General features: G+C 41.3%; 2 protein-coding genes across 2 annotated transcripts in view; one reads left to right on the top strand and one right to left on the bottom strand.

Annotated features, from left to right (window-relative positions):
- Positions 1-919: 919 nt before the first annotated feature.
- MRS2 (magnesium transporter MRS2) lies at positions 920-11,421 on the top strand. Its single transcript, XM_084508830.1, has 11 exons — positions 920-1,142; positions 1,257-1,330; positions 2,436-2,472; positions 3,063-3,175; positions 3,564-3,737; positions 4,407-4,537; positions 5,209-5,325; positions 7,833-7,985; positions 9,093-9,210; positions 9,987-10,100; positions 11,185-11,421. Exons 1-11 carry the CDS (start codon positions 947-949, stop codon positions 11,293-11,295), a joined length of 1,338 nt encoding a protein of 445 aa, XP_084364956.1. The 5' UTR covers positions 920-946; the 3' UTR covers positions 11,296-11,421.
- The window catches only part of GPLD1 (glycosylphosphatidylinositol specific phospholipase D1), a 34,685-nt gene continuing 28,190 nt past the window's right edge, over positions 5,335-11,829 (bottom strand). Inside the window, exon 26 of the mRNA XM_084508826.1 lies at positions 5,335-5,837. The gene's annotated coding sequence lies outside the window, so the exon portion shown is untranslated. The remainder of the gene's footprint in view (positions 5,838-11,829) is intronic.

Raw genomic sequence — 11,829 nt, 5'->3', positions numbered from 1 at the left:
TGCCAGCAATCATACATCTTAGCTTCTTGCTCTCCTGCAGTGTTTTCTGTGCTGTCCGGTATTTCCAGATTTTGTTTTGTTCAAGTATCTATCATATCCAAGAGCATTAAATGAGTCATGTACATACTGCCACCTGCTGTGGTTAACCACATCTGAAGCACTACTATTCATTTCAGTGGATTTCATTTTTTTAGCAAGCAAACAGGGGGCAAGCGTTTGCACTGAGCCAGGCTTACCCTTAAAACTGGAAAACTATGTTGGCTGGAGCCTGTGCATGTATACTGTATATGATTACTAAGGAACATTTTTATTTAATTACTTCCTCACTAAGTCATCTGTCTTTGTGCAAAGCGTGTGTAAGACATCCTTCTGACTCCACACGTGCATACTCATGTATGCACATTGGTGAAATCAGGACCTGCAGAAAATAGATAGATAGATAGATAGATAGATAGATAGATAGATAGATAGATAGATAGATAGATGAGGGACCAGTGTTTGTCCTCTGGTCACCTCCATCCAATTCCCTTAACGTACAGTGCAGCTGAGGGACAATTTGGCCCCGACGCCTGTCTTTGAGACCGAGACCAGAGTTCAGGACAGCGTTTGGATGCGTGCAGTCCAGCTGGGGCTGCCACACTGCACGAATCCCTTCACGAGCAGCACAATCACTAGTTTTATTTCCAGGCTGAGTAGTGACGAGCGCTTTATTTTGACACGCGACACCGACGCAGGGCTTTGAACCCAGGATTCAGATTCACGCCCATCCCCATGCTTCAGCAGGCCCAACCACGGCAGATGCCCCTACTGCCCGCACTGCCCCTCTGCAGGGAAAGCCGCCGTGTAAACACACCGGGTGACGGCCTCGCTCCTCCTCCGCCGCGGCTGCGCGCTGCGAGGCGCTGAGGGCGCTCCGGGCCGGGCTCCTCGGGGCCGCGCCGTGCCCATGCTCCGCAGCGCGCTGCTGCCCGTGGCGCTGTGCCGCCGCCGCGGGGCCGTGCGGGGCTGGAGCTGCAGCTGCGGCCCCCGGGGCTGGCCGGACGGCGGGACCCGCCCGCGGGACCCCCGGGGGCTGCTCCCGGCGCTGGCCCGGCCCGCGGCCCTGCGGCTGCCGCCCTGCGACCGCCGCCTGCGGGGGGCCGGTGAGCGGCGGGGCGGGCGGGGGAAGGGGAAGGGGGCAGGGGAGGGCGACACCCGGGTCGGTGACACCCGTGTGGGTGACCGGCCTCCTCCTCTTCCTCCTCCTCCTCTCCCAGGTACGTTCTACCAGCACCCCGCCGCCGAGGCTTCCCAAGCCACCCTGGCCAGCGTGTCGCCCGTCTTCGCCGTGGTAAGCGCCGCGCAGGCTTGTGCGGGGTGACGGGTCCGTCAGGGGCGGCTTCCCTGCGGTTCCCCCCCTACCTCCCCGGGGGGTGTTTCTGGCTCTGAGTTGTCACCTCAAGACTTAAGGGCCGGCTGTGGAGCAGGCGTTTCATCAAGGTGTTTTTCTAAGTTAAAGCATGTGACGGAAGTTTTCTTGCTGCAGGCTTGCTAGTGGCTCCCGCAGTTGTTATTCCTGGGTCACAGCAACAGCAACTCCTGAACATACATGTATGTAGGACCTAGGGACAGATTGTCCACATATCCCTTATCAAATGAGCCTGGAGGCTGTTTGCAGGCTGCTTGTTTGACTGTGTCAATGCCACAAGGGGATGCAAGGCCTCCTGTTGGCAATGACGAGCACAATGCATGCAGCTGGGCGTGTGTGGGCATGCAATTCGTGTTGCAGCTCCACTGCAGTGCATGCCGAGGTATGTTTTGTTCATGGAAGGTTATTTCTAAAGCCAGCGATACAGAATTAAGCTGCATGGTTCATAAGCAAAAGGGCAAACTTTGATTAAACCAGACCTTGCAGTTTTTCCAGTGAATTAATTTTGCCAGGAGATAAGCATTACAATTAATCAGGATGGCAAATGCTAAGAAAAGAAGGATGCCAGTTACCATCTGAATGCTGTTCTAATAATACTTGACATGGACACAGGGCCTAACTACCCCACTTGTGTTACTCTTTTAAAATTTTACATATATTTTTTTCTGACAACACCAGAGGAAATGGCAAAATGGGTAATCCAGAATGTAGGGTACCCTTTTGTGCCAAAACACATCTGATCCTCTGGAAATCACCTCCTTTCCAAGGCTTACATGGGAACATCATCGTGCAGATGACACTAGTTTTGGGTTGGTGTATGGACAAACACAGTGAAATATATGGCAGTTTGGGGCAAACTTTTTCATAGTTCGGATGAACAGTGAAGAGAGGGTATAAAAAATTACTATTTCCTCATCATATATTTTCCATTTGACCCCTGGGCAAGTGCAAGCAATTTCAGATGGTTTGTGCTTATTTAATAGTAATCATGTGGGGGAAAAAAAATATATTTTTTTCACTTTTCTAGATGAAGCTCGACAAAGAGGGGAATACTACCTTTTTTGGTGAGTTTCCATTGTATTTTCCTTTTTTTTTTTTTTTCTCTTGTCCAATACGGAAAAGCCCAGTTGAGTATCTACATGGGGTAGAAGATTGTTTTAAGTCTACTTCACTGTGCTTATTAATTTGCCATGTTGCAATGTCTCCTCTGTTTTGCTGCCTTCTGTAGGCCTTCATAGCATCTTCATCATTACGGTATTTGTATAATTTTAATTAATATCATTTTCCCACCCTGCTATTTACCCTCCTGTAGAGTTATGTGTACTTGCTCAAATCAGCCACTTGGCTTCTGACATTAAATTAATTACCATGGCCAACTTCTTCACTTCCATCTAGAATTTTTCTCTTTCTGCTCAAGATACAAACTTTTAAACTTCATAACAAATAAGGAATGAATTGAGGAATGAATGCGAGAAAAACAGTTTTAAAGACAGTATAGCTCTTTTTGTTTTGTGAGACTGAGTAAAAGACTAACAGTTTTAAAGACAGTATAGCTTTTTTTGTTTTGTGAGACTGAGTAAAAGACTAAAATGTAATTTCAGGACATACATGCTTGTCCCCTAGATGTCTTCATCTAATAATATTTTTATGATAGAAAAAAAGAAAACAGAATTGTACCAGGAATTGGGTCTTCAAGCTCGAGATCTAAGATTTCAACACCTCATGAGCATTGCAACTAGGAACAACAGGATCATCATGCGAATGGAGGTAATGGTTTCCCTATAAACTTTAAGAGCAACTTTCTATGACATGTAACCTAACAATAAATGTGTCTTTGAAGCTGTGGCTAGCAATCAGAGGAATGGGTTTACGAGAAATACTTATTAATGAGCATTTTGCTAGTTGGGCACAGGAGAAACAGTATGAACTTGATCATAGAAGTAAAGACTAAAAAATGACCAGGAGCCACTTCTTGACCTTACCCCCATTATCACAAGGCTACCTCTGAATACTCTAGAGTTTTTGTGCCTGAAAAGACATTTGAAGAGTGGCTTTTATCAATGCCTAAATTACTTAATGTACTACATAGTCAGGAACAGAGAGAAATCTTCAGAGGTTTTATTTCAGACTACCACATGTATGCTGTCTCTTTCAGTTCTTGAAGGCTGTCATAACACCAGAGTTTCTTCTGATACTAGATTATCGTAATTTAAATCTGGAACACTGGCTCTTCAACGAACTAGCATCTCAGCTCGCCGGAGAAGGTCAGCTAGTTACATATTCCCTGCCCTTTGAATTCCGAGCCATAGAAGCAATCCTGCAGTACCGGGTGAGCTGTCTGGCTTTTACGTTGTTTTCAAAGTTGTTGCTTCATAGAAAATATAGTATGATTTTATTCTTATGTTAATATGTATACATACATGTTTTATATGTATTCCACGCTTATTATAGAAGCTCTTTATTGGTTTGGGGTTTTGTTGGTTTAATTTTTTAAAGTTTTTGTGTGTTTGTGTTTTCATCCCCTCCCCAAAAAAATGCTAACTGGAAAATTCATTATTGCAACAACTTACATAAGGATGTGGTGGCTTCACCATTGTTTGGAGATACAAAACCAAATTATCCTACCTTTCTAAAGACTGAAATAGAATGATATGCAGAAGCACTGAGGTTTTTTTGGCTCTTGGGTAGGAGTCAGATAGCGAGTTACAGCTAATCTGTGCTAGCTAATGGTGATATGACATTTCTAGATAAATAATATTTTGTCTTTTGTTAGTGTGATTATGAATGATTTTCAGTTCAGTGCAAATCACTATTATAAAATACTGTATTTCACACTGGCATTATCTGTTTGTAAGTGGCACCATATTTTCAGGGTACTTGAAAGGAAACTGTTAACTGCCTGTTACTATGAATTCTGTGTTTGGAGACAGGAACCAGTTGCCCTGGCCATTCTAAAGGTATTGCTTTAATTCTTATGAAGGATCATGTTGTTATCTAGATCAGCAAACTGCAGGGGAGACTTAACACTTTGCAGCCTCAGATCCTTGAGACACTGGAAGCTCTAGTGGACCCCAAGCTTTTGTCTGTGGATAGGAGTAAACTACACATTCTCCTTCAAAATGGCAAGAGGTAAATAAAGAGTAAGCTGTGAAGAGACTACAAGATGACCATAGAAAATTATACGCAATGAAAAGTTAGAAAAATGGTATCTGGTATGGATTTCATAGATTACTGTCATGCTGGGTTGTGTATCTTATTGATGAATGTTAAAATCAGTGTGTGAAATACCTAGTGATATGGGAAAAAAACAGAAAATCTGTCGTGATTTGTCAGAAATACAATCAGGTTTCTTAAATAGCACTTAATAGAACAAAATAACATCAAAGAGATAACATTAAGATCTGATAGAACAAAACGTTCCTTATAATATCAAAAAAGGTTAGCCATTGGTTCTGTCCTTTAAGTTTACTTCATGTATTATCCTGTCTCAAAGGACAGTGCAAAAATGCACTCCCTGCATGAGTGCTTACTTTTTTTCTGAGTTTCTTGTAAATATATCCAGAAAACACAGCTGAATCCCTTTCAGTGTTTGTGCATTGCTTGCTGGTTCATGGATATATTACCACCACTGCTGAATGTGTGGCCTCTAGAGAGTTTTATTTAAAGCACCTCTCAGAACCCTTCAAAGAACTCTTCCCTGGCAGTCAGTCTGGCAAGGGTGCTGGCAAAATCATCTAAAGATTACCTTTATGCATTGGTGCCAGTGGGATTACTTGACTTCTTGCCTGTTCTTTCTTCAGCTTGTCAGAACTGGAAACAGATCTTAAAGTTTTCAAAGAAACAATTCTGGAGATTCTAGATGAAGAAGAATTGATAGAAGAGCTCTGTCTATCTAAATGGACTGATCCACAAGTATTGTATGTATATTATGAAACCATATACTTTTTTAAAAGCGTGTTTTATTTAAGGAGAACTTGAACACTAATCTGGATGTTCCCCTCTAAAAGGCAGAATGAAAAAGACTTAAAATTTTTAAAGCCCCAATGTTAGTCACTTCACAAATGGTTGTATCCACCGTTCTGGAGAGGAGGTTCAGTAGCACTAGTCATGTATACAGTTACAAATAGTTCTTGGCGTAGTAGACCAGTTCATCTAGTATGCATTGGGGTGGGAGCAGGATGGCAGCAGGAAAAAAAGCAAATGCAGTAAATTCCAGTACAAATTAACGCTTCCTGGGAGAATTTTCTTCAGTTTCACCAACAAAACAAAGCAGCAGTTTTTAAAATTTGTCTTGAATGAGTCAGACTTCCTTTTGTAAGAAAAGTGTACACACTTCCTTTTGTAAGAAGTGATCTGAATGCCTTGTTTCCAGCTTTTTGCTCACCAGCAGAAGCCGTAGGAAGGAAGCTTTGGGGCAATGTAAGTGCACCTGTAAGAGTGGCATTTAAGTAAAAACATACACAAAGAAATAGTCCTGATGAAGGATCACACACATCATTAGAAGCGCTGGTCACTTTAAACAAAAACTAAAAAGCAAAAATATAATGTATGTCATATCCTAGTGCTTTAGGATGAGCCGTGTTTAGATCTTGGGCATAAAAATGTGTTCTCTTTTTAAGCAGAGAACAAAAAATACCTTTTAGGTCCTTTGTGAGGCATAATACTTATGCCTAGCCACATTATGTGTGGGTATATTAATACTGTTCACGCAGTAGTGTGTTTGAAGTCAGGAAATAAGTTTCTTGCCCTGCAGAGTTTAGTCTAAATGTACGATATAAACTCTGTACTCCGTAATTGGGATGCAGTTTGCATTTCTAGTGCATCTACTGGAGCAGTATTGGGAGGGCTCTTGAATTCTCACATCAGGACAAGCCTGGAGTCACCTCTTCAAGCTGCCACCATTGCACAAAGGTGCAAGAGGTGATGGGAGGTTGTGAAGACTGCTGGAGCCATACAACAGGATGTTGCGAGGCAGTCCATGCATGAGGCATACTGGCAAATGCTAGCCATGGCAGCGTGTTTGCAGACAGGCTGGCAGTGTGGGCATTTCTCTTGACCCCAGGATACAAGTGATGAATTCAAGAAGCCTATCTGGAAGAACCCAGATAGGAGGCACATTGATGCAGGAATGGTGAGCTGAGACCAGAAAGAAAAGATGAGGCAAGCATTCTATCTTTGTGTGAAGGAACAGCAGAGAATCAAAGACTCAGGAGACAGATGGAGGCCAATTAATGAAAACAAATCAGATGGCAGGTGTTTTTAAGCTCTTATGCCTGTTGTTTCCCTTTTAGTACCTACTGAAGAGCCAGTATAAAGATACTTATCAAATAGGATCTTGAGCTGAATCTGTAATACAATAGATAGTGTTCAAAGTTTTCAAATCCCCAACCCTGCTCCTCTGAATGAAGTAAAAACCTCTAGGTTTGAAGGGCTTTGAAATCAGGCTGGCTAACTCAGTTTCAGCCCCGTAAGAGAGAAACTAGGATCACTGTTAAATGTCCCTGGGGACCTTAAGTGGGTTGATTCTTAAGATACAGCACTAACTTCCATGAGAAACCATTTCAGAGAGGTTCCATTAACAGTCAGCAATGCCCCAAGGAGATTCTGTAGAAAGTTCAGTCTGTCTAGAGAAATTGAGATCATACCACAAAAGTAAAATGGTTGAAGAATCATCCTGGCTTTGCTGCTAGTTTCAGTGTTCTCCTGGATCTTGGGTACCTTTTGTCTACATAATGAAGAATCCGGCACACCCCTAAAAAATTACCTATCTGTTCTAGAGAAGGCTGGTGATCCAGCATTCTGGACAATGCAGTAAGATGGAAGTCTCAGACATACTTTACTTAGGAGAGCAGCATCTTCCACTTGACACTCACTCTTAAGCAGCTTCATGCTCCCAAAAAGTTTTGCAGTAATTACTGTGTATAGCTGAAGCACCTTACAACTAAACTTTTTTAATATATGCCTAAGACACATCCCTAACCATGTGATTATATATGTGTTGACTTTTGGTTCTGTTTTATTCTTGTGGTTTTTGACTGCGCCATTATCAACTTCCACCACTTGAGGGCACCAAAAAATTAAGTTTTATCTTTCCCCAAATGTCAGCACTTACTTGATAATGTTTTAATAGCTGAAAAAGTAGAATTCGTGTTGCTATGCATGCCTTGAGCACATCAAATGCTAACTCAAAATAACTGACTGCCTGTACTGATCAGCTAATTTAAAAATATATGCCTTTTATTTTATGCCATCGGTATTGATGGAGGACTCCTTTGTAACTTAAAAGATTGGATTTTGAGATTTAGTGTCAGTACTCTATTGGCTGTCAGCTGCAACTCTTCTATGTGCCTTGTCTTTAACGCATCAGCAATGCATGTTAATACAACACGTATATAACCAAAAAAATACAAATTGTTGCACGCAGTGAGGAGAGCACATCTGGGATTGACCATGCAGAAGAAATGGAACTGCTGCTGGAGAACTATTACCGACAAGCAGAAGATCTTGCAAACGAAGCTCGTGAACTCAGGGTATTGATTGATGACTCGGAAAGCATAATCTTTATCAACCTGGACAGGTAAGCTATGCTGTCTGTTGTAGTGTCAAAAGCTGAGCAGAATGTAATGCTGCCTGTTCTTTCTCAAATCACTGCCAATAAAGGAAGGCTGGGGATTTCCATTTTCATGAGGGTTTGAATGGACTTGCAGTCACAGCAGAAGAAGCTGCATTGCACTTTTTTATCACTGAACCAGATAAAGCAAAGCAACAAAACACCCTAATTAGTAATATGTAAAAACCTCTGTAGCCTAGGTAATGGTTTTCACCAGCAGGTGAAACTAAGCCACTCTGAGATCCTTTTGGGGAACTACTCACTAAAGAAAATGTCTGCAAATTTAGGGCCAAAATAAGAGCAAACTTTTCTGAGTATAATTTTAATTTAGTAAAAGTGTTTATTTAAATAAGAGTCTGGCTAGGCTTCTCAGCTGTTCAGTACAAGTTGCATTATCACCCTATGCCATGATTCAAAAACAAAGAATTTTGGAGCAAGTATTTTATTTATGTGTGCTGCAGTTTTCACCACAAGTTGTCTTTTTAACTGAAAAGTAATTGTAGCTTGCATTTGCAAGCACATGCCACCTTGCCTTTGAGGTGAATATTTAATATTCTTTCTGCTCTTTACTGAGGAATTATCTGTATAAGCAATTGGTGAATGCTGTATCAGGAAGCCACAGAAATTATTCAGCTCTTCCCAGAAATATAGAATTCTACAAAACAGGCTTAAGTTTATAGTCTTCAGTCTTTACTGACTTTGCTTTGTAAGTATATTCATTTGCAAGGTAACAGTAAATTTTTGTTGGCTGTGACTATTGACATAACTTTCAGTAAATTAGTAGTGAGAGAGAGAAATTTCCGTGGAATTTAACTTTTAGTATGTGCATATACCTCTAAAAAGTGAGTAACTCCTGTCAGCTGATGATTATGCAGAACCTACTGCCTTAAATGTACACTCATGCAGCAATTTCAAAGCAAGTCTCTTTTATACTGTTGTTTCGTGTGCTTACTAATTCTGTCATGACTTCCTCTATTTAATTGTTTGGTTTTAATGCATACTGGATGGAATTTGAGAATTTATGCAGCAGAACAATTTTTGGGTTCCCCTTACAGATGTTTCTCCCTTCTTTAGCCACCGTAATGTGATGATGAGACTGAACTTGCAGCTGACTATGGGGACTTTCTCTCTCTCTCTCTTTGGACTCATAGGAGTTGCATTTGGTATGAACTTGGAGTCATCTCTTGAAGAGGTAAGGAATGAGTGCTGCTTTTATCAGTGACATAAAACATGGGCACTCTTATAGTGCATTTTACGTTCAATACAACTCCATTCCAGACTTGCATTAATGTGTGAAGCAAGATAATGTAGCATGGGGATGTATGTGTCACCTTTTTGAGAGCAAATTACTTCACGGCTAATTGCACAGTATAAGAGGCTTTTTTGTCTATGTAATGTCCAAGGGAAAGAAATGAGAAGACAACAGTATAGTTGAAAGAGGACTAACTGTACAACAGTGGTCGTGTTTCTTTAATAATCATCAGTGCTTCTGAAAAAACAAGCTTTGTCTTCCAAATATAAAGCTATCTGGCAAGCAGCCAGAGGGTGTTCCCTACACACCAGAGGAGATACTCTACTGTTGATGACATGGTTATTCCTATATCAAGGGTAGTATTCATAATTGGACGTGCTGTCTTAAAATGACTAAATAAATAAAAACACAGAAAGACCTCTTCCTTTAAAGTCTATTAAATAGAAGTCCTTTAAATAGAAGGCTTGAATTTCCAAACTCCTGGTGAAGGATGGAAAACTGCATGGGACAGTAACAGAATACATTAAGGTGATTCCTAAATAAAACGTTTTGCTATAAAACAGTCCTTTTCCCTGGTAGGGTTTGTCTGTTGATAGTGGAGGGTTTACCACTTCCCTGCCATAAAGGACAAGAAAACTGGTGGGGAGTGACAGATGATGTTTGGATAAATCCCTGAAGTGAGAGTTGCCTAACTAATGGGGATGTTCTGTTTTTAGGACCCGAGAATATTTTGGCTGGTGACTGGGATTATGTTTCTGGGAAGTGGCCTGATATGGCGGCGCTTGCTTTCCTTCCTTGGGCGGCACCTAGAACCTTCACTACCTCCTCATGTACGTATGGCTGGCTAGGATTTCTGCTTCATACTCTGTATGTACAATTCATCTCTAAAGCAGCAAATAAACAGTTGTAGAGGGGTGCGTCATAGAGCTTGCAGGGAGTTAAGCTAAGTCAGTGTTTCTTGACTTGACAAAGGAGAAGGTTCTCCCTACCTGGACTGAAGGAGGCAGGAAGTCCAACTCTGGCAAAGATGTATTTGAGCAGTAAGATACTGTGTGCTGTTGCTAAAGTGAAGCTGCAGGCTCTCTGAGAGATGTCATATTCACTTTCACCTAGCAGCCCAAGGGAAGCTGAGACTAATGGTAGAAGCAGCCCTAATTTGTCCTCTGAGCTCCTGCAGAAGTCCCTTTGTGGTGAGGGACATAAGGGATGCTGTCCTCCTCCTTCCATGTGCATACTAACTCTGTATCTGTGGTCCCTTTCATAAAAGAGAAGATGAAAATGAAAGGAAGATGAGGACAGGTACTAGCTGCAACATCTCTCTGAAGAATGGTGCCATGGTTGTGATGTCCTGACTCCCAATCAGAAGTTTGCAATAGCCATCTTTGCCACTGATGCTGATGGCATTGTAGAGCCATGTCACCAAGCTGTATGAAAATTTCTAAGGAGGCAGTCTTCAGATTAGCAAAATTTTGTATGAGTCATTTGCCATGTTCACTACCTTTTGCTACCAAAACATACAGGAGTGTATTGTCTGCTTATGTTCTGAATAATTATAACAGAGAAGTATCAGTGGATTCAAAAGTTAAGTTCCTACAAGTGACCAAAGAAAGAGAGACCAAGATAAACTCCCCTTTTTCCCTCCACTCTCTTGCTTGTTAAGAGGCAGAAGGAAGTAGTTTGTTAATTGTTGACTATGGCTACAATTGACTGATTATTCTCAAGTGTTGCTCAAGACTAAGACATACTGACTCTGGCTTGGAGAAATGTACTGAAAGGGATAGGAGGGAGGAGCCAGAGACTGTCCTTGAACATAAGAGAAAAAGCAGGATTCGGACCTCTCTAAATCTTGATTTCCTTCTCCTATATATAGAGCAGCTTCTCCTGTAACTAAAGGCTATTTTGTATCTTGCCTAGGTTCCTGCAGTTTTGAGAAAATCACAGCCAGCAGCTCAAAGAGTGGAGATAAAGAATGACCTTAAAGCAGAAACATTTGGGTTGAGCAGAAGCACGCTGACAAACCAATAAGAACAGCAGGAAGAAAGAGACTTTTACTTTAACGGGGCAGACTTTGGACACTTATATTTGTTCTTCCTTACTGAAAACCTTAAGAATTTCTAAACCTTTAATTTAATATATATTTTGTGCCAAAAACCTATGGTGAGATTTCAATACTTACACACAAAAAGAGGGAAAGAGCGACATGTTTTCCACAATAGTTTCACCTCCACTCCATGTATGTTCCATTAGATTTCAGTATCACATATACATACTCATTTTAAGTGTTTCTGTCAAACACTAAACTCAGGTAATGGTCTTTCTAAAGAGCAGCATTAAGCATAAGCTTAAAGGATGACAGCAGTCAGCTAATTAATCAGTAATTCTCGTTCTGAACTGCAGGTTTAGCAACTTGCCTTCAATTATCTAAGAAAAAATCTACCCCAAAAGTGCCCTTTTTTTTTTTCTTTTTCTTTTTTTAAAGCCCTACTTAATTGGAGAGAATTAATTTTCCTAAGCAAAAAGTATACCTGCATCCCTTGTGAAGCACTACTTCAAAATTGA

This window comes from Aythya ferina, assembly GCF_964211825.1.
Source record: "Aythya ferina genome assembly, chromosome: 2".
Classification (NCBI taxonomy): domain Eukaryota; kingdom Metazoa; phylum Chordata; class Aves; order Anseriformes; family Anatidae; genus Aythya; species Aythya ferina.
The sequence above is the reverse complement of the archived record's forward strand: the minus strand, read 5'-3'. Positions and strand labels throughout refer to the sequence as shown.